Consider the following 23386-nt stretch of genomic DNA (forward strand, 5'->3'; position numbering starts at 1 on the left):
TCATCATCATCATCATCATCATCATCATCATCATTAGTTATATAATAATTATTATATTTATAATAATAAATTATTTATATATAATTATTATTATGATTATTATTGCTATTATTATTACTGTTGTGTTGTTATTGTTGTCTGGTACTTCTATATTAGGTACACGGGGTCCTAAGTTCGGCTTCCTCTTAAGAAGGCATTTAACAGAACATTCTGCGGTTCTGCCACACGATGGCAATATATTCTCTTAAAAATGGGCATAATAATAATAACAATAATAATAATAATAATGTTATTTAATTACAAATAAGTCCTAATGAACATAGATTATTAATTAATCATAGAAAACACTATTTGTTTATGCAGTGGTATCAACTGGAAGCTCGCGTGATCCACAGTCCGGTAGAACAGGATTTTATGATGTCCGCCGGTGAGATAACACGCTGCACTCTGAACGGTGATCTGGTGCAGGACTTCGCTTTATGATTACACGTCTACAGTCAGCCGCGCCGTTTTCCTGCTGGATGTGTCTCTGATCTGCTCGATCCTGAAGGAAGCGCAGAACCCAGACTGCACTAGCTCACTGAGCAGGAGCTGTGAGGAAGAGCCGCAGCTCTCGCTTTAGCCCGGAGGAGTCGCTCAGGATGGGCTGTGGGGGATTCGTTTGCTCTAAAAATGCGCTTTGCGCGCTGAACATTCTTTACGCGGTAAGTGAAGAAGCAGAGCGGTCTGTGTTTTCCAGCTATTCTAGAGACGGCTCTTCATCTGGGTCTCCAGTTCTCTGGGAACGTCTCGCATCTTACAGTGTTTATAAAAGGCGTGTAGTTTGGTGGGTTGCCGTTGTAGATATTTTTAAAAGTAGTTTTGTGATTTAATTTACCTACACATTCGTGCTCACTAAAGACAATACTACTACTACTACTAATAATAATAATAATGTTTGTAACGATACACATACAGTCAGGTTTAATATAATGTCGGATTCTACAGTTAAGATTCAATTCAGTTGTATGTGTTAAAAAGTCTTAATTCTTAACATGAAGGAAACACAAAGAAAAAAATCTAAATAAAGATTTTAAAGAAGCATGTCATTATGCAAAATAGTGATCTTACAAAACAACACAAAAATAGAAGCACTCAGATGAATATAGTTTGATCATCTAAAAACAGACAATGAGAGACTTGAAAGAGCCTAATATATAACTGATATAGTTTTAAATTACAATACAAAACTTTTCAGTTTTGATACTACATTGAAATCACTACACCAGTTACTTACATTATTACTTGTGGAATGTAAGCCTTATCAGATCAAAGCTATGTACTAATAAGTAACCTATCTCTAAAACTGTTCAGCTGGTGAGTCTGCTCATGATTGCGGTGGCAGCCTGGGGTAAGTGGTTTGGCCTGGTCTCCAGTTTCCAAGTGATAGCTGCCGTCATTGGAGTGGGTTTCTTTCTCTTCATCGTGGCAATTGTGGGTCTGTGTGGAGCTCTAAAGCATCATCAAGTCCTCTTGTTCTTTGTATCCTTTAGAATGAACTATTTCTTCAAAAGGGATGTGATTTACCTTCAATATCATATTTATCTCAGGAGATACACCAACTGATCTTATAGACCTGCCTTGTTAACAGATTATATATATATATATATATATATATATATATATATATATATATGTCTATGGTCTTTCTGTTGACTATATGTATAAATGACTTTTATTTGGTAGAAGATCCTTAACTGTGTCCTGTTCAGTACATGGTCATCCTCTTCATGGTGTTCATTGTGCAGTTCTCAGTGTCATGTGCCTGCCTGGCCATCAATAAGGAACAACAGGTAAGCCAAATGAGTATAAAACCATACTAGGAACATCTTAGTACATCCCACACATATCAGTGAAGGAAATGAAGATAGATAGTTGATGTTCTTCTCCTTCTGGGGTCCTTTTGGTCTAAAAAAAATCTTATAATAAAGTAAAAGGTGGGAGCAACAGTTAGGCAGTCCAGGTGCTGAATCAACCAAACAGTATGATATTGTACGATACAGATATGTGATGGTTTGAAATTTTGTTTTATAATTAGATGGAACAGCGTGACTGCAACTGGTTACGTACCACCTGATATGATTTTAATTATTCTCATGGGGAAGTATTAGCATTATTTTCTGAGGAGTAAATAAATAGCAGTTTGACATTCTTCCTAAAATTAACCCATTAAGATGCTTTGTATGTCCACACCCTTGTTATTTTTCTGCTCTGAGCAGAGCTTTTTTCAGTAACTACATGGAAAACAATGCAAAATGATAGAGTAATTATTAAGTAACACAGAAGTTACAAAACTGTCACTGGGGCAGGACCCCTCTTGCCACTGGGGTGGTACCCTCAAGGCTATATCTCAGTTCCTTAATGTCAGGTAACATAACTGTACTTTAACCCACTGAAATTATATTTAAGTTGTATTGACTCCATACACTTGGTCTCCTCTCCAGGCTTTTTACTTTTTAGTTCTGCTTTAAAATATTAGCAATGAAAAGATACAAATACATACTTTTCATCTAGGAAAAAAATTACTTACGGTAAATGACTGGACTTTAAAACCACTGTTGTACCTTTGAGGGCCCATTTACATTGTTTGTACCTTGAAGAATGAAAACTGTACCTGCAGAGTACCTTCATTTATAATAGTGTACTGGTATGAGAAATGGAGATGTGTGTGGCACAAGTGATAACATTTAATAACAGTATTACATTAATCCAACTCCTGACGAGGTCTCTCCCCCCTGCAGAATCTGTTTCTGGAGATCGGATGGAACAAGTCTGAGTCTATGCAGAAGGATCTAGAGAGAACTCTGAACTGCTGTGACTTCTCCAGTGTCAACTACAGTGGAACATGTGAAGCTGTAGGTGTAACCTCGTTCTCCTGACTCGAAGAACCCTCTGCCATCTCATGTGCAGAGTTGTACTTGAAACATTTCAACTGTCTTTTTTAAAGCTTTTCAATTTGAGCTCAGAATGTTAATTTATGTAAAAACAAATGTGCTATTTGTAGAACATAGTATTGCCGTTGGTCCACTCATCATGAGATGTTTACAGCTGTAGTTTCACCATAGTAGTTCACCATAATTTGCCTTTCTGAACTACAGGACTGTTTCAGAGAAAAAAGCTGTGAACCATGCTCAGTCAAAATTCAAGCCTATGCTGATGACGCACTGCACTTTGTTGGAGGAATGAGTTTGTTCTTCAGTTTCACAGAGGTGGGTGAGGTCTTTAAGGCTTTAAGTTTTCCTGTCATTACTGAGGAAAGATAATGCTTCTCCTCAATGAAGTGTGATTTAGAGAGAGATATCTGGGCTGAACTCCTGGTCATCATACATTCAAACTTTTTTGTGTTCTGTCTTGTTGCTTATTGTTTTTTTGTTTTTGTGTCATTTTAGGTTCTGGGTGTTTGGCTGACGTACAGATACAGGAATCAAAAGGACCCTCGGTCAAGTGCTGGACAATGCAGGAACTAGTTTCAAGAAATCTTTCCATTATATATTTCCTTTAGTCTTTTATTTCACTTTACATTCGGTATCATCTGCTAACTGCATTAGACTACATTTAAATTTAACCCATGATGACTGCAGGGAAAGGCATGAATGATGTTTTGTCTGAAAAATACTTTTTTTCAATTGTTGTGATAGTCACATGATTAATTGTCATCGAATGTTCTTTCTTTACTTTATTGCAACAAGAGCATCACAATTAAATAATGATGTGACCATGATCCTGTTAGTAATTTAGGTGCCACTGACCTTAATGTTTCATCCACAATGACCTGAAAGACGTCTTGCGCCTTTCTTGTACAGTTATACAAGAAAACAACGTGTGTATATATGTCTTTTATTTTGTTCCTCATTCTTTTGTGAGATAAATCCAAATAGAAATGGAAAATCGAGATGGGGCTATTTTTTTGTGTGTATGCATAAATCTTTAAACTCTTTTGTTTCTTAATTCCTTTGTGAGAATTGTAAGTGGAAACTACTCATTGCCTTCCCAACCTCCCACTTCAGTGAATGTGGTTCATTAGTTCATAGACAATCGCATACAAATGGTTGAATATCCATTGTGAAATAATAGGTTTTGTTGGCAAGTGAAAATGATGCATCCTCCACAGAGAACAAACTTAAATATGGCATTTAAGTGCACAATTTATTTGCTGCATTTAATGTCTCTGAAAAAAAAAGTATAAAATATAAAATGTGTCATAACTTTTGCACAGGCCACGTTTTATATTTTCTTTTTTTCTAACATGTTTAAGCGAATAAAAAGTAACTGTGTGTAGCATTGTGTATGTGCAGACGTGCGTTCTCCACAGATCCACACAGTCAGTTCCATGTGAAACCAGACCAGGATGTGAACAGGAACTGCTACGTCATTTGTTTGGATTCTGCTGTATCCACAGTCCTTCTTTTTACTCAGCCAGATAAACGGAAATGGTTACGGAACATTTGCACCACAGTTAGCTGTTCATTATGGAGGTGAAAGAGGAAACACATTTCTCATAAATACCTTCAGTAGACAGTTTTTTTCTTCTAGTTGATTCAGGGGACATTTTAATAGGTACAGCTATTGGCATTAAGTGCACCTGGCATCTAATACCTGTCTTATTATACAGGTCAGCTCTGATATCTGTACTGGTTGTGAGTTATGACACACATACATTGGGACTACTTTTGTTAGAAGTGTGTTGACTCACTGCAGTATGCCCGGTACGCACAAGTTGCACTAGGGGCATAGCTAGAGGTTTTAGAATTGGGTAATACAGTGCAGGAAAAATAAATAAATAAAATAGTGTCGATGTATTAAAATGACATAAAATGTGATGCACTGTTCATGCATAACTAAATCTTTCCATCATTTCCACATGAATAAAATATTGCTTCTTTATACAAATATTGCCGAAAGTAAACAGAAACTGTGTCGATGTAACGTCATGCATGAGGAAATTTTGCATTTGAATCAAGCAAATTAAATGCATCATTTTTGTTCAGTGCACAATGTTAACTTTAATAAAAGCACTACACATAAACAGGCCATAAATGTTATTCATTGAGCCTGCAATCACTAGAGGGCATACCTGTGTGTTATGATTAGAAAGCTAGACAGACAGCATTGTACAAAGAAAGCAATGCATGTGTTCAATTGTCAAAAATAAAATCAGTTAGCATGATAAATGATTATAGCTGACTAATTTTCAGTAGTTAACTTATCTTATAACACAGCCCTCTTCATAACATAGCTCACAGAAGCTCTGCTGAAGGACCCAAGATATTTATTCACCTGTTTGCCATCACAGCAATTGCTAACTATTAAATACAACATATCGCTTTATAAATGATGGGTAACAACCATGATGACTGTTTTTCATAAAGCGTAATTGATGCTCTATTGATGATGGCTGACTGAGGATTGGGAGTTTACTTTCTGTAACTGGAGTGACCAGAAGTGTAGCCATGCTTCTTGCAGAGTGACCCCTGGCCACCTCTTGGCTACACCTCTGAGTTGCACCTGTCTTTTGTAGTAACTAGTTGCATTTACATATAGTCGAGTGAAAATTTGATGAGTTTGCACTACTCTGAGTATTTAATGATAATAATTTTACTTACACTCAGGTATATCTGTTAGAAAATGTACCTGAGCATAAGTACTCTTTACTCAGTTACAATCAATCACCAGTTTTTACTACTAATTTTGTGTTTGTGTGTGATTTCATTTGTTTTTCAATTGTTCAGACCTCTGACTTTTAAGGTATAGCATTTTATTTTAGTGTATCAAAAAGAAAAGAAGATTGTCTAATAAACTTCAATTCCTATGCTGATAGATTTTGTATGTACTTTAGGTTCTGCTTCAGTTCTGCTCAGTGCTTAAAATTATAGAGTGTAAGATTTGGGGATCTGGGGATCCCGCTTGGGTGGAGATGTGTAATTGCACACAATATGCAGAAGAATATTTTCTGCTTCGTCACACTTCGCGAAGCGTATGAATCTGATAATTGCACATTTATTGAAGGAGCTTTTAGACAGAACTAAATCAAAACTTGGTGAAGGATGTGTCTTCCCAGGATGTAAGTGACCTATGTACAAAATACTGTTGTAGATAGGTGTTGTAGTATAGTGTTTAATGTATATTGTCATAGTATAATAGCATAGTACTATATTGTATAATGTATGATATTGTATAATACAGAATACTGTTGATTTTGTTTATTTGAGACTTAAATATCGAGCTGTACCTCCTTTTTGAGCCTGTGCACATAATATGTAAAGATATGTAACATTGTTGGAAAAACTCCCACGAAATCTGACCGAACATCATGACTTTTAAATTATGTGCCCAGGCACATCATGGATTAGTGTGTTTCTTTTTCTCCTGACCCAGTAATATTACTTCTTTCCATTTTAACAAATAAATCTTACATGTAGTGTTTGAGCTGCTGCCTTTGTACTTCTACTGAAGTTGTTTTTTTTTTTGGAAAATTGCGTAGCAGTACTTGAACTTTAGTATGAGTTTTGTCTACTCTAGTTCCACCTCTGGTCTTCAAAGGAAGTATAACAGGGGAGTCAATGTAGTGCAGAAAGCAGAAAAAGGCAGGAGTTGATCTGAAGTGTTGTTAAGGTTTTAAACTGTATAAAATGTTGATTTTGTTTATCAAAACTACATTTCTGCTTTGCATTGTTTCATTTGAAGAATCTATTTAAGTGAATAAAATCAGTGAACGTGCATGTGACCACATGAATGGACAAACTTTTATTTATTTATTTTTTAAGTGTACCAAGCAGTTCCACCCACTGAAAGAGTTCATACAAATGAATTCTTCTAAATGTGTAAAAATTGAGCAAAATTCTTCCAAAAAACTCTCCTGTTTATCAATGCCTGTTTTTTAGACATGACTTTTTAGGTAATTCTTCAGCAGAATGCTTACATGTTTACAAGTATTACAGTTGAAACACAAAACAGTAATATGAATGAAAATGGAAAGCAACATAATGTATATTTCTTAAATATAAAGAACACCATTTACTTTAATGTTCACCTATAAATGTATCCCTAGGGTTCTGTTTGCTCCATGTATGCTACACTGCACAATATTTTTGTCCAATTTATTCTGAGTTAAACAAATATTTTATACATTCATGAATGAACTCGTGCTAATGCAGATTTTCAGTACAATTCAAAAGAGTACTATGTCTGTTCTGAATAATTGAAAATGAAAAGATTATACTGCACAAAACATATGGAGTATCAAAGTGCTAAAAAAATCATCCTTAAATCTTTCATTCTTTCAACTTTGACCCTTCTTTCAGGTCCCATACCAGTTCTATAGGACTGGAGCCAGTTCAGATCATTTGATTGAGTTGCCCATCATGTTGTGCCTTCATAAACCAGTGTATGGGTACATTTGAGGTTCTGCTGCCTGGCTTAAGGATGAAGGTCTGCTCAATAAATTGTATTCCTGATTTAATGGCATGTCTCTGAAGTATTCTATGATGGCCATGCTAGCTGAAGTTGCCATTAACTTGGCAAATATCACCAGCAACTCAATACATTCTCTATTGTATTTGATATGTCTTTCATGCTTTAGAATAGGAAGCACACACACAGAACTTGCACATTCACTACATCTTACAAATTGACTTACACAGCAACTACACCCAGATATTTCAAATTTTATAGTGAGCACTGGCCTTCACCTGTTAATTATTGCTGCCAAAAGGTTAAATAAGCAACATGCTATTTCATTTAGATCCAACAAAGACCATTTTTGTACTTAGGCCAGAGCTGTAATAACATGTTCTACAAAATCCAGACTTGAATCTATCTGCTCCCAAAACCACATATTACTACAGTATATATACAGACTTAATTAATGCTGTCTTAATGGTGATGTACTGTGTATAATGATTGTAGTCTGCACTGAAGCAGTCAAAGTGGAATGTAATCCAGCCAGCAGAGTGCGCTGATTGATACAGAATACATTTGGCTTTTCATAGTGCTTCAGGCTCTCAATTAAGTTGTCACAAAGAACTACAGCAGCTTTGCTCTTACCATTATGACGAACTATTTATCTTTTATTTAAACATCAATAAATGTCATTTTTTTCTCTCTTCTCCCTTTTTGCATTTATACCTGAAAATACAAGGTGAGCCATTTATAAGGATACACCCAAATAAAATGGGAATGGTTGGTGTTTGTGGCACATTAGTAAATGGGATAGTAAATAGTAAATTCCAATCCACTTTGGAAGCTGGCACGTTCCCTGAGTTTTTCCAGCAAGATGGTGCACCACCACATTATGTGTGTCAGGTCCGAGCATTCCTAGATGAACAGTTTCCTGGAAAGTGGATTGGTTGTCGTGGGCCAGTTGAATGGCCCCCAAGGTCTGCCGATCTGACCCCCTTAGACTTTTATCTTTGGGGTCATCTGAAGGCAATTGTCTATGCTGTAAAGATACGAGATGTGCAGCACCCATATAAATGGCGCACCCTGTACATTGTTTAAGGTTTGTTTAATCTAAATGGATCATTATATCTTTTTACTGTTGTTATTGTTCTAAGATCAGTTCTTAAGAATGTCATCAGCTCGTAACAGTGTTACACTGACCTTGATGTCTTACTATCTGAACAAGGCCAGGATCCTCCGAGCCTACAAGGATGCCTTTGTAACAAAATCCCTTCAGCGTTCTCTTGAATGATTGTAAGATCTCTTTCTTGAAATTAAAGCATGAGTGTCCTGTTATGAACACTTCAGAGAACCTGCCATCAATCACAAATCCTGAATTTCTCAAGAAATCTTTGAGCAGTGCCTCAAAAACATCCAAACCTTCATTGGTGTTTGCGAGGAATATTATAGCTCTATCTTTGTCCAGGACTGATTTTATGTGCTCTCCCCTAATTCTGATTCCCTGAAGCCTTGTCTCTTCATTGATCGAGTGGATAAGAGGAATCAGACAGATGCTTATCAATAAAGGAGTCAGTGGACATCCCACCTTTAGTCCACGTGCTGGAGGATCAGATGTCCTGCCCTCCTCCAACATCAAGGATCTCACCATAGATCTAAACCTGTCAGGCACGTTCAGTGTCTTTAACCTATGGAACAGGTATGGCCATTTAACTGCACCAGGATCCACTTTTACTGAGACAGCTAGCACTGGAAGCTGGTCTGCTCTGATTTTCACAAAAGCATTAATGCAGTCTTGAACAGACAGATGTGGCCTGATTTTCCCCTGATTTAGCATGTACCCCATAATGCTATTCAACCTCTCTGCAAGAATCAAGGCTAGAATATTATAGTCTACATTAAATATGAAGACTGGACTGTAGTGTTGGACATTACTGCTGTAGGTATGATCAGTGTTGCTGAAATTCAATGTCATCGTTGAAAATGTGTCTGAAATGAAAGATTCATTAAAGATACACTTAAAGATGCTCTGTTGGTCAAGGACTTGATTGAAGAACACTTGAAGAAGGCCAGTGATCTTACTTGCGAAGCGCTTGTAGAATGTCACTGGAAGCCCATCCGGTGTTATATGTTCAGAGTTACGTAAGGAAAGTATTGTTGTAAGAATTTCTTTCTTTGAAACTGGTTCAGTTAGTGTTGCATTCAATATTAATTTGATGTCTTCAAACATTTTTGTTTCATGTAAGTAATCCAAATATCCTTCAAGATTTGAAGCATCACTCAAGCTATCTGGTGAATGTAGGAGTTGAATGTGGTTCGCTGAACTTAACAAACCTGCCAGATCAAAAGAAATTAGAAAATTAATTTAATTTATTAAACATGGTTATATGATTAAGTAAAACAGAAGAGCAAATATGACCTACATTCCTGTTCCATTGGCTGCTTCTTAGGAACCTGAGACATCTGAATCCCAGCCAGATGTCTTGGTGATTTGAAGTCATCTCCACTTCTATTTAAAGCAAATGTCTCACAAGTGACCCTGACTTTCAGCGCTGGCCACAAATCTTCTTTTTTAATGTTTTTTGCTCCTGAGATGTTTCTGATTATGTTTGAAAGCTGCTCCATTGTGTCCTCATCCTTGAAGAGCCCAGAAGAAAACTGACACCTATGGCCAGTTTGGATTTGAACAGATATTGGAGCATGATCAGAAATACAGCCTTCCCTTTTTGAGTACTGAGGTCTTCCATGAATTTGGCAAGCAGTCACATTTTTCAGACTTCTGACTGGCATAAAAAAGTAATCCAGCCTTGATTTTCCTTTCCCATCAAAGTACGTGAAGATTTTTTTCTCAGGGTAAAGCCACCTCCAGACATCCACCAGGCTAAAGGTGTCCAGCAAACTCACAAGACCTTTGAAACGGTCACTGTGTCCTCTGTTTCTACTGCTTGATGTTTTGTCAAACTCAGCATCCATAACAGTGTTAAAATCCCCTCCAAATATAAAGTATGTGGATTCAGAGGCTGGGATGAGAAACTCTCTGAACTTGTTGAAATCAATCTTTTCATCTGTTGGATTATACACATTAGCAAATATAAACTCCTGCTCCTGAATTCTGCAACTGATAATCATGTATCTTCCCTTTTCATCCCCAACAACTCTGAGTCCTTCACACACCAAGCCCTTTCTGAACAGTATGGCCACTCCTCGGCAGTTGCGTTTAAATACGGTATACACAGCCCAGTCATAGTCATGCTCTAGACTTTGAATTTGAATACTTCCTGCAGGAGAGTTAGCACTAGGACCTATGTGAGTTTCCTGAAGAAAGACCACATCAGCCTGTAGGAGGTTTAAATGATTGAAGACGCTTGATTTTTTCTGGGAAAAACCGTTGACATTCCATGAGAGGACTGTCAGTGTCTGCTTCTTCTTAGGACCACCATTCATGATGAGGGTCTGTTAGCTTTCTTGGCCAGCTCTAATGTTTTTGTAACATACAGAAGAGTCCCAATCATGAAGACAGTTTCATACAGACATCCATCTCAAGCAAGCCCAGTAATACAACCAACTACAACCCCTTGAAGAAAAACATGCCCACTTCAGATAAAAGATCCAGAATACTGCAAAAGTAAAGAGGAACAGTGAATATCTGCTTCACATTGGCCATTCCAAAAAAATAAAATACATCCAACTCACATTTAACTCTAACATTGTTAAAAGTAAAGTTGCAGTTGCCAGAAAAGCTTATACCCTTATATAAGGGTATAAAAGAGTCACTTAGAACTATGTCAAACTTTCAATGCCACTGAATGTCATTAAAAGGTTTCTCACACTTTCAAATATCTTTTTTCAAACACGCTTTTTACTGTACCAAGTGGTTCTTCTGTGGCATCCCTCTGTCACCTTTTTTTAAGGGACAAAGCTCTAACAACCAAATAACTAAAGTTTATTTCATAAACACAGATTAAGGCTTTATGTGGAATTAATCCCTTAGAATTTACTAATATTAACAACATAAAAAAATAAATAGTACAGAATCTAGAAGACATAGGAGACTAGCAGGTGCTTGAGTGGAAAATTCACCTCTGAGAAGGACATTTCCACAACTAATTACTCTGAATTCTTGTTTTCTGTAGATGTCATTCCTATTTATAAATTGCACAGAAGTGCACATTGCCTGCTTACACTATATTTTCAGTAAACACAAACCCACTATTATGTCTTTTCTTTGTTTTGAACCATATTTGCTTATGTCTACAATGCCAAAGTCCTTAGGTTGTTCTCTATCACTCCACATCACTGTAGAGCATAAAAGAGGAAGTAAACAGATGCTTATCAATAAAGATGCTAATGACCCTCATAAGACTGATTACTGGCTGCTTGGCATTTGTCACGCAAGAGTCTACAATATAGACTACACATACAGTTGGGTCTAAAAGTCTGAGATCACTGGTGGAAATGCTTGAGTCTTTTATTCCTTTTTAATGTAAAACAATATTTAAAACATTTTTCATTACAAATGATGTTATCAGCATAACAATTTGCGTGAAAAGTAGAATTATGAAAGTTTAAATGGACTAAGCTGGCATTGATTCCAGATGTTTGTGCAAAAGTTTCTGATGAGTTGATAAATCCACCTGAGAGTCATTTTAACACAAGCTTCAATGGAAGAGATAGGGCTAAAAAAAATAATAAAAAATGACCATTTTGTACCAATTAGTTTCAGATTTTCTGTCATAATACTACTACTGCTACTTATACTATTTATTTGTAGTCATATTACTACTACCACTACTATTACTTTTTCAATTAATAATAATAAGTAAGCTCTTTTAGGTAGATCAAGCTACTTTATTTAAACAGTACAGTTATATACTGTATAATGTTGTTCCCACATGCCTGAAAGCCACCGCCATCATCCCTGTCCCAAAGAAAGCGTCACACTCCTGTTTCAGTAACACCTCCAACACCTCCAGCAACAATATACTGAGCACCAGTGCCCCTCAGGGCTGTGTGCTTAGTCCGCTGCTGTTCACTCTACTGACTCATGACTGTACTGCAAAGTAAAGCTCAAATCACATCACCAAGTTTGCTGATAACACGACTGTGGTGGGTCTGATTAGCAAGAATGTTGAGTCAGTGTACAGAGAGGAGGTGCAGGAGCTAACAGACTGGTGCAGAACCAACAATCTGTCTCTGAATGTGGACAAAACTAAGGAGATGGTTGTTGACTTCCAAAGAGAGCGAGGTGACAACCCCCACTGAACATCACTGGCTCTGCTGTGGAAATTGTCAGGAGTACCATGTTCCTTGGTGTCCACATCGCAGAGAACCTCACCTGGTCCCTCAACGCAAGACTCTACAGCGTATAGTGAGGACAGTGAGAAGATCATCGGGGTCTCTCTCCCCTCCATCATGGAAATCTATACCAAGCATTGTATCCGGAAAGCCACTAGTATTGTGGATGGCTCCATCCATCCTGCACACAGACTTTTTTCACTGCTTCCATCTGGCAGAAGGTACTGGAGTATCCTTGCCACCACCATCCGTGCAACAGCTTTGTTCCACAGGTGATCAGGTTTATAACTCGCAAGGACTGATCTAATACCACCACCCACAAACTACACACTCACCTCTTTGATGCTGTACTTGCACTATCTGGAACATTACTGCTACACTGTGTTTACACTGTTTTACTACCTCAGTAGCTGCTGTGTTTATGTATGTCATCTGACTGCGAGATTCACAGATCACAGCATGTTAAATATCTCTGCACCTTATTCTCACTACCTCATGTCCAGAATGAGTGTTGTGTCGGTGCTGCACTGTCCTGTCTGTATAGTGTGTCTAATGTCTGTTTAATTTATCATATTTTTTATATCGTGTCTAGTTTAAATTTTTGTTTGCACACTATGTCTGCACGTTTGCACTTTGTATTATCTGTTACTTGTTGCACTGTGTTGTTCTTGGAAGAACATTATTTCACTCCACTGTGTCCTTGTACATAGACGGAATGAAAACAAAAGCCTCTTGACTTGACTTGACCATCCAGTTGCACTCACTCCCATCCACATGAAGTGCTTCGAATGTCTGGTCATGTAACATATCAAGTCTGTCCTTCCCCCCTCCCTGCACCCCTTCCAGTTTGCATATTGGCCTAATCGCTCTGTTGATGATGCCATCTGCACCGCCCTTCACTCAGCCCTCACACATCTGGACAAAAAAGACTGTCAGAGTGCTATTCATAGATTTAAGCTCCACATTTAACACCATCATCCCCCAGCAGCTCATTCTCAAACTGGACAGGCTGGGGCTGAACACTTCACTGTGCAACTGGCTGCTAGACTTCCTGACTGGGAGAACACAGGCAGCACAGGCCAGCAACAACACATCCCTCACCATCACACTGAACACGGGGGCCCCCCAAGGATGTGTAGCAATCCCCCTCCTATTCACTCTAATGTCCCATGACTGCACACCGTCACACAGTTCCAACCTCTTCATCAAGTTCGAGGATGCCATGACTGTGGTGGGTCTCATCAGCAACAACAATGAGACAAACTACAGGAGCACGGTGAGCCGCCTGGCCTTGTGGTGTAGACACAACAATCTCCATCTGAACGGAGATCGTTGTGGACATCAGGAGAATGTGTGCACAGCATGCTCCTCAGACCATCAACAGTGCTGTTGTGGAGAGGGTGAACAGCACCAAGTTCCTGGGCACAGAGGACCTCTCCTGGGCCAACAATACAGTATCACTGGCCAGAAGGGAACATCAACACCTCTACTTCCTCCGCAAACTAAGAAGAGCCAGAGACCCAGCCCCCCATCATGTGCACCTTCTACAGAGGCACCATCAAGAGCATCCTGACCAGCTGCATCACTATGTGGTATGGCCCCTGCACTGTGTCCTGGCGCAAGACAATCCAGTGCATCGTTGGCACCTCCCTCCCCTCCCTCCAAGACATATACAGCTCCCGTCTCACCTGGAAAGCCCTCTGCACGGCAGGTCATCACACTGACCCACTACACAGCTTCTTCTGCCTGCTGCCATTAGGGAAGAGACTGTGGAGTCTCCGGGCCAAGACCAGCAGACTGGGGGGGACTAGCTTCATCCACCAGGCTGTCAGGATGCTCAACTCTCTCCTTACTTTGCCTTATGTCACTTCAGTGTTAATTTCAGGACCTTCTTATATTTATATAATTTTTTTATTATTCTATTTTTCTACAATTAGTGTTTATTTTTACGATTAGTGTTGTGTTTTTTTTAGTGTCTATTTAAACTCATTTTTCCTGTTTACTGTCTATTTAATGTTATTGGTTACATCATGGGGTCTGAGAGTAGTGCAATTTCAATACACTGTATGTCCTGTATATACATATTGTAGTATTGACAATAAAGCTGACTTGACTTGACTTAATATAGGACTCATACTATTATAGCAGTGGTGTTTGAGAATCTATGCTATGAAATCGTCACCCAGTGCTGAAAAGGATCAATAGTTGATACACCTGTGTTTTCCATGGATTCGTTCAATAATTTATTTCATATCTCTGACATAGTCTGTCTACCGTTGTCATGAGTGAAGTCATTAAGACAGTTAGTTCTAGTTATTATAACAAACTGTTACAGCATAGAAACCTATTCATCAGACTCTAAGCATCCAAGCTAATAGCACTAGTATTACAGCATCCAAACTAGCTGATGTGAACTTGGCAAATTGTTTACAAAGTGATAATTCTGATTCTGAAAGATCTATGATGTGTTTTAATGAAACATTTTTGCTATCTTCCATTATTGTTGGGGATGACAATTTAGACATTTAGTGTTGAGGAGACATTTAATAGCGTGTAGTGCCACCTGCTGCTTTTCTTGGGTGACCCATCTCAAAATGTGTGTTAAAGGCCTTACAAGACGTCCTGTAAGAGATGTCTTTAGTATGGAAACTAGTATATCTCTAAAAACATCTCAGTGTGCAAGTCACAGATGTCTTAATGGCTGAAACATAGTAATAGGTATGTTTCAGAAACTTTCAGATCCATCTAATGGAGGGACATCCATACTTGACCTCTGTAGAAGCATCCAATTGCACAAAGTCTGGTCTGCCAAATAGGAGCGTGCGTCGAATGCCAAGGGAGGCCACACTATATCTGCAGGTGTATAGGACCTAGTGGCACTACTTTTCCTCATTCAGCATTAGTTTCTTTCGACTTAGCTCTTCTGCTCTCAGCACCTGCCCTCAGTTAACCTGCATTTGCAAGTCTGCCCAGCCACCTGTGGTACCTGTACTGCAGCCATGTATTCTTAATCCTTCTGTGTGATTTGCATGGGACTAAAACACACTACTCTCAATGAGGAAGTTGCAGCTATTGTCTCTCTTTACCTAAAAACAACTTTGTTGGAAACAATGTAGTTGCTATCCAAGCAGCCTCTGAGAAGCATAACTCTGTTGGTGAAAATGGAGACAATGCAGAAGCTCTGGATGCACCCTAGAGCTTACTCATGCTCAGTTAGCCTGGCCAAGACCCCCTCAAACATGTTATATGAGCTGTACAGCTATAGGATGACGTTCAATGTGTTTGGGGGCCTGGACCCCATTCCAAGCACATGAAGCATACCCACTACTGTGCATACCCACTCGACCCCAAGCACATTCTCTTTGGAACTGAGGTCAAAGATATGGCATCCCTGGGTGTGGGAAACACCCTGTCAAACAGTCAACAGCCAGACATTTCAATCAATCACAAAGAGATAAGTCACTAGACAGCTCACCCCCTAATCAGGACTTTTCTTTTGTGCTAAAGCACTGTCATCTATTTGAACCCATAGAGAATGTCAGCCTAAAGCTGTTCTCTCACAAGATGGCCCTGCACCTGGCACTGGACTCATGGTCAAACATATCCAAACATGTCTATGATCAGCACATACGCTCGGTTCATTCCACGTGCACTAATTTCGTCAGGCCTCAGAATATTTTCTCTGTCTCAATCTGTGAGTTTTTAGAGCTCACCACCTTTCACCAACTCCCCTTCTCCTCCACAGAGATACTACTGGCTTGACAATACAAGGGTAGGGCAAGGCTTCCATCAATACTCCTGTCTATTAAGCCAGATTTAGTGTAATTGGATGTTTCTACAGAGGTCAGGTTAGTTCGGCTTTTAGTTCAGTTTAGTTCAGCTCACAAAGACTTTCTTTTTACTTTCCTTCACCGTGTGAATGGAAGCTAAACAAATTTCTGTCAAACTACCAGTTATAGCTCCCTGTACTAATTAGGATGCAAACACAGGGGTGGTAGAAAAGGCTCCTTCCCGCTGTCTGTACTTTGATGTTTAATTTCCAGGAAGAGGACACCCTTCTAGATCTTATTTCCCCAAAAACAGCAAAATCTTGTCATCTTCTGGGGTTATAGGTAAGGGTAAAAATAAAATCTTGCATCACGTAACAATGAAACTTATCTTTTTGCTTTACAGCCTAAAACCTGAAAGTGCAGCCATCCCACAGCAGTTTGTTTTGAAAACTTTTAATACTCCTATGGTTGAACAGGAATAGCCTGTTTCTCAGACAACCTGCTTGTTTCTTTCTAAAGAAGCACTTTGTGGGGGAAATGTTTTACATTCTATGACACTAGTACTGCCAAAATGTGTCAGCCTATCCATAACTATGGCATGTAAACATTTCACCCACTTTACATGATTTAAAACGTTTTATTTCATTCTTTTAAGACATTCCATAATTGTCATTTATTCACCTCAAACCTCCTTGAATAGAATTAATATTGTGTTAAAACTGCAAACTTTGCTAAATGCTAAAGATATTACTTTTTTTTTTTTGATATTAGAAAAAAATGCTCAAATTGAATTCAAGAAGCACAACAAAATCTGCTATGTAAGTACTCCTGTTTTCAAAACTTGAAGCATTAATCCAAATAAGGTTTGCTCAAAGCCCTGTTATGTTATGAGTGAATAAAACAACTGATGTGTGTGAGATAAAGAGGAGCAATAACAATGATAAAATAATATAATAATAATAATAATAATAAATAAATAATTACTTACATTGAGAACATGAGAACCCACACGAAAGTCCGCACCGTACGAGAGTGCATATCAGAGCATCTGATGTAACCGGAGAGGTTAACATGCAAATATTGACTTAAATAGGCAGCTTCCTCCTCTCATGAATGTCCATGTATGAAGACACTTCCCATTATCAGTGAAGGGAAACAAGCATTACGACAATTTGTTTTTTTTCTTTACATGCTTCCAGTACTTCTCATTCATTTCCCATTGGGCCTCATTCACCAACCTTTCACAAAAAGTCATTTCCTCTGAAAACCCACTTATGCAGTTTTCAAGAAGATTCTCACATTCATCAGTGTTTTCTTATTTGGGATTTGTTCTTAGGGAAGAACAGAATCTACACAGACAAACTAGAAGAGCACAAAGCTGCATACAATTCTGCAGTTTAAGAACATGTCATGAATCTGACGTAGAGTATTTCTTAGAACCTTTTTCACCAACACATAAAAGATTGGTTCTTTTTCTATTACTCTGTATTATTTGTTTTCTTTCTTTCTTTCTTTCTTTCTTTCTTTCTTTCTTTCTTTCAACACAGGTACTTCTCTTTTTAATTCTATGAAGAAGTTGTGGCTTCAGAAGCTGTGAGCCTAAGCATGGCACAGAAGCCAAAAAGGAACATAAACCTTTCACTTTGGTTAAGTGGTTGTCAAATGATGCTGAGTGCCCTGAGAATGGATAGACAAGAATGAAGATTCTCACATTCATCAGTGTTTTCTTATTTGGGATTTGTTCTTAGGGAAGAACAAATCTACACGCATAAACTAGAAGAACATGTCATGAATCTGACGTAGAGTATTTCTTAGAACCTTTTTCACCAACACATAAAAGATTGGTTCTTTTTCTATTACTCTGTATTATTTGTTGTTTATCTATCTTTCTCATTTTCTTTCTTTCTTTCTTTCTTGTTAACAACACAGGTACTTCTCTTATTAATTCTATGAAGAAGTTGTGGCTTCAGAAGCTGTGAGCCTAAGCATGGCACAGAAGCAGAAATTGTTTACAAAGTGATAATTCTGATTCTGAAAGATCTATGATGTGTTTTAATGAAACATTTTTGCTATCTTCCATTATTGTTGGGGATGACAATTTAGACATTTAGTGTTGAGGAGACATTTAATAGCGTGTAGTGCCACCTGCTGCTTTTCTTGGGTGACCCATCTCAAAATGTGTGTTAAAGGCCTTACAAGACGTCCTGTAAGAGATGTCTTTAGTATGGAAACTAGTATATCTCTAAAAACATCTCAGTGTGCAAGTCACAGATGTCTTAATGGCTGAAACATAGTAATAGGTATGTTTCAGAAACTTTCAGATCCATCTAATGGAGGGACATCCATACTTGACCTCTGTAGAAGCATCCAATTGCACAAAGTCTGGTCTGCCAAATAGGAGCGTGCGTCGAATGCCAAGGGAGGCCACACTATATCTGCAGGTGTATAGGACCTAGTGGCACTACTTTTCCTCATTCAGCATTAGTTTCTTTCGACTTAGCTCTTCTGCTCTCAGCACCTGCCCTCAGTTAACCTGCATTTGCAAGTCTGCCCAGCCACCTGTGGTACCTGTACTGCAGCCATAGATTCTTAATGCTTCTGTGTGATTTGCATGGGACTAAAACACACTACTCTCAATGAGGAAGTTGCAGCTATTGTCTCTCTTTACCTAAAAACAACTTTGTTGGAAACAATGTAGTTGCTATCCAAGCAGCCTCTGAGAAGCATAACTCTGTTGGTGAAAATGGAGACAATGCAGAAGCTCTGGATGCACCCTAGAGCTTACTCATGCTCAGTTAGCCTGGCCAAGACCCCCTCAAACATGTTATATGAGCTGTACAGCTATAGGATGACGTTCAATGTGTTTGGGGGCCTGGACCCCATTCCAAGCACATGAAGCATACCCACTACTGTGCATACCCACAACACAGGTACTTCTCTTATTAATTCTATGAAGAAGTTGTGGCTTCAGAAGCTGTGAGCCTAAGCATGGCACAGAAGCAAAAAGGAACGTAAAGCTTTCACTTTGGTCAAGTGGTTGTCAAATGATGTTGAGTGCCCTGAGAATGGATAGACAAGAAGAAAGAGAAAGAGAAAAAGAGAACAGGATAAATGATGATACAGAAGAATAGGTGATGAACTGTAGAGGTGGTCTAAAGAGGGGTAAAGGAAGATTGCATCAGTGACATCTACTATCCAGTTGATAGTATGACGATATGGCATTATAAGGCATTATATTTGCTTATCTAACACAGCTGTGAGAACAAAACCTTTACAAGAGAAGTAAAAAATTGGGCCTCATTCAGCAACATCTTCCAAATTTTCCAAACGTTTTTCTTAAATGTGTTCTTGTGAAAAGTCCTAAGAAAACATCTATCATATTCATGACGTGTTGATAAACCACAGAATTGTTCACACCTTTGTGCTCGAGTGTGTAGAATCTGTTCTTGCTTAAGAACAAATCCCAAATAAGAAAACAGTGGTGAATGTCAGAATCTTCACAAAAACTACATAAGTGTGTTTCTGAAGAAAATTCTTAAGAGCAGTTGGTGAATGAGACACATTGTCTTATAATTTGGTCATTCTAAATGAAAAAATACGCATTCAGGCATCGCAAAGCAGCTTTACAGAAAAATCCTGGTCCAAGCCCCCATGAGCCAGCCAATGGCATAAGAATGAAGGAAAAACCCCTTGACTGAGAGGTCTTACCAAGTTGAGATTTTTCTTCACCACCATCACTATCTTCGATGGGGGAAAGTGCTTCTGATCAAGCAGGATATCTTTACCTGCCGATTTAAGCCACCAAAAAAGGTAGCATCAGAAAATGATCAGCAGCAACTGAAAGAGAAGTCGAAATGGAAGAACATTTCCTAAAAGCTAGCTTCTAATGATCTGTTCTGTAACATACACATTCAGTAAAAAAGTCCTGAGTTTTCAACAAATCAAGTGGATTTCTGTAAAACACTGCACAGGTTTCATTATTTGGACATCAAACTGCTATCAGCTTGTATGTACATTGTACAGGAAGGTGGGAGAGATATGTTTAGAGAGATATTTAGGTTCAGTATGTGCACGTGGTCATCCCCTCCTGTGCAGTGATGCAATTTAGAGAGGGGTTTCCTGATGATACACAGGATTTCTTCCCCCACTTGATCTTAAATTACCTGCAAATAGTTCCATTTATTAATAATTACAATACTTCATTTCAATATACATTCAGAGAATACATTTATCAAAAAAAAAAAAAAAAATCAAATAATTTTTAAATCTAAACATTAAGTGTATTAGTTAGTCTAAACAGCATTAAACTGTAGGACATTTCATTTTGTAGATAGATGTTTATTTTAATGGACAACTGCAGGTTTCATTGTTTTATTATTCTCATTTGCTCCTCTCTCCCTCTCCCTCACTAACAGACTCACGTCCTGCTGTGGTAATACTTATACATCCATTGTTTCCTGCAGCTCAGCTGAAGTAGTCCATAGTAGCAGGTTTCTGCTGAGTAAAGTTTCCTGAGGATTTTCTGTAAGGTTATCTGACACAGTGTTTGGAGTCCATATGTAAAACTGATTGGCTTGGGGGAAAAAATCATATGAACTAAAAATGCACTTTAGCTTCAAGCTAGGTTTGCTGCCTTGAGAGGTACAATATGACTTGGCCTGTAACTGTCCTGCTATCAAAGGTATGCTCCATCTACGGGAAAATACCTCAAGCTGAATCGAAATTATCTGGATTCTTAATTTCTTTGATATTTTATGACAACTCATCTAAAGCATGTCCACATCATGAATCTCCATGAAAAAAATAATAATTTCAAATTGGTCCATATAACCATGCACAGCTTTTTTTAAATTTACCTAAACTGTTTATAGAGGGAATGAGCTGAAATATGAACTGCATAACAATAACTACAAGTACACATAGCTACACTCTTAAGACAGTATCAGCAAGATAGTACACGACTTAACATGTTTTAAAAACAGAAATCACAATTCAAGAAGAGACTATTGGATTTTCTTATTTTACTTGTATCTTCAGATAGAAGCATCTGAACCATACTACCACCTCAACCATCAAGCACCTATAACAAGAATGGGCATCAATCATCATTGTCTTCCTAAGTTTTTTCTTAAATTTGTTCTGAGAAAAGTCCTAAGAGAACATCTACATCAAGTTCATGATGTGTTTTTAAAACAGCACAATTGTGCGTGGTGCCCTTAGAAAGTCTAAGGAGATGTTTAAAAAAAGGCTTCAGACATATCTGCATGCCTTAGCCTTTGAGCTGGGACATGCGTTTTTGTTGTTTGTAGATGAAACTGTGCTACCTTTGGTTTTACATTACGGTACCATCAGCTAAGCATTTGGGCACAGACCCTGGCCTTGACAGTGGTTTTATGTCCTAGATCTCCTAACTCAGAATCATAAGGTAAGCTGTCTGTTGGAATTAATACAATTAATGATACTTTATCTAAAAGCTGTAGGTGTAAACCATAGAACAGTCATTTAACATGTAAACCCAATGTAAAATACAAAATAAATATAAATAAAAGACAAATACAATGGTTTGTCATTTATTTACAGATGTACTCCCACTGAGGCAACGACTCTCCTTGTGAGGCAGAACCTAACACCTTACAGCCAGAAACTTCTGCAGCAGTACTTCTATGCGTGCACCCAGGTCCTGTTCAACTGGCTTACATCTAATCTCAGATGTGGTCCTGGACAAACAAGAGAGAACTGCCCAAACACTCAAACAGATCAGCCTCAACACTAACCATGAACTTGGAAGCTTAAAAAATAAGATCCACAAAATTAAATAGAGATGCGCATGAAACCTGTTTGATTAATTTTAAACCCTTTATTTACAAAGGAGCAATTAATCGCTGTTGAACTTGGAAAGCAAGTTTGTTGTCCACTCCCAATGGCGTGCAAAGACTTCTTGTTGTGGTGACTCAGGGGGAAGTGGTACACCGCATTTCGTGGCAATGCAGAACAGAAAATCACGTGTCATGCTCTGTTCAGGATGCCATTATTCTGTCTTTATATAGAACATAGTGATTTGCTGCTATATTAATGTTTAAAATGTCATATATCTCACCTTCAAGGTTGGAAACAGCTCTTCCACAATCAACACGCCTGCGGCAGCAGGGGCGTAGTCAGGTGCTGTCTGTGAGGCGGACGGCTGGTTCATAAGCGTGTGTACCTGTGCATGATTATCTTTCCCTCTACTAATATGCTCTTCTTAGCCAGCAGAGAAAAAAACCCAAGGTCTGAAGACGAGTACAGTTACATGTTCCAACCTTGCGTTCTATTGTTTTTGTTTGTTTGTGAGTGATCTAATGAAGTTTCTCTGCCCTCTACTACTGCCCCCACCACTTATTCCAGCTCCTACCACCAGGGTATCACAAAATTAAAACATTTCTTAATTGAATCTGCAAATGGCCTTCCCCAAACTGTTGGAAGCATGTAAAGCAGGGAGCACACAATTTTCTAGAATGGCACGGTGTTCTCTAGAAAAAAACTGCTTTTACTGGAAATGCCTAGCTCAACGTTGCTGCCATGGAAGAGCAATCCATAGAAAACCTGACAGCTATTTGCTGCCATTGCTTCCAGAAGCGGCTTGGAATTCTGTAGACTGTTTTTCAACCAAGGACAGACATTCTTTACATGCTGTAGTCTTCAGCGCTCAGTGGTCCTGTTGTGTGAGTGTGTGGACTACAGCTTCATAGCGGAGTTGTTGCTATTCCTAGACGTTTCCATTTCACAATAACAGAATTTATAGTTGATCAGGGCAGCTCCAGCAGGGCTGAAATTGGGCAAACCTTTAGAAAAGAATGCAACTTAGGATAGTGCCACATTGAAAGTCACCAAACTTTGCAAACAAAACT

The 23386-nt window shown here is 38.4% G+C and overlaps 2 protein-coding genes across 2 annotated transcripts; one reads left to right on the top strand and one right to left on the bottom strand.

Annotated features, from left to right (window-relative positions):
* The first annotated feature begins 384 nt into the window (after positions 1 to 384).
* On the top strand, positions 385 to 3927 carry tspan13a (tetraspanin 13a). Its single transcript, XM_017696726.2, has 6 exons — positions 385 to 704; positions 1354 to 1521; positions 1752 to 1832; positions 2781 to 2894; positions 3138 to 3248; positions 3429 to 3927. Exons 1-6 carry the CDS (start codon positions 642 to 644, stop codon positions 3504 to 3506), a joined length of 615 nt encoding a protein of 204 aa, XP_017552215.1. The 5' UTR covers positions 385 to 641; the 3' UTR covers positions 3507 to 3927.
* Positions 3928 to 8458: 4531 nt separating this feature from the next.
* LOC119265792 (LINE-1 reverse transcriptase homolog) lies at positions 8459 to 10878 on the bottom strand. Its single transcript, XM_037546799.1, has 2 exons — positions 9858 to 10878; positions 8459 to 9768 (listed from the first exon to the last, which is right to left on the bottom strand). The coding sequence occupies exons 1-2, from the start codon at positions 10876 to 10878 to the stop codon at positions 8612 to 8614; spliced, it is 2178 nt and encodes a 725-aa protein (XP_037402696.1). The 3' UTR covers positions 8459 to 8611.
* Between the last annotated feature and the right edge of the window lie 12508 nt (positions 10879 to 23386).

Source organism: Pygocentrus nattereri, chromosome 17, assembly GCF_015220715.1.
Source record: "Pygocentrus nattereri isolate fPygNat1 chromosome 17, fPygNat1.pri, whole genome shotgun sequence".
NCBI classification, from domain to species: domain Eukaryota; kingdom Metazoa; phylum Chordata; class Actinopteri; order Characiformes; family Serrasalmidae; genus Pygocentrus; species Pygocentrus nattereri.

Bases quoted from the DNA above. Each gene is read 5' to 3' on its own strand.
- tspan13a (XM_017696726.2), top strand. From the start codon at position 642: ATGGGCTGTGGGGGATTCGTTTGCTCTAAAAATGCGCTTTGCGCGCTG. The intron at 705-1,353 runs GTAAGTGAAGAA...AAAACTGTTCAG, and splicing joins CGCTGAACATTCTTTACGCG to CTGGTGAGTCTGCTCATGAT. The intron at 1,522-1,751 runs GTATCCTTTAGA...TGTCCTGTTCAG, and splicing joins ATCAAGTCCTCTTGTTCTTT to TACATGGTCATCCTCTTCAT.
- LOC119265792 (XM_037546799.1), bottom strand. From the start codon at position 10,878: ATGAATGGTGGTCCTAAGAAGAAGCAGACACTGACAGTCCTCTCATGG. The intron at 9,769-9,857 runs GTAGGTCATATT...TTGATCTGGCAG, and splicing joins GCAGCCAATGGAACAGGAAT to GTTTGTTAAGTTCAGCGAAC.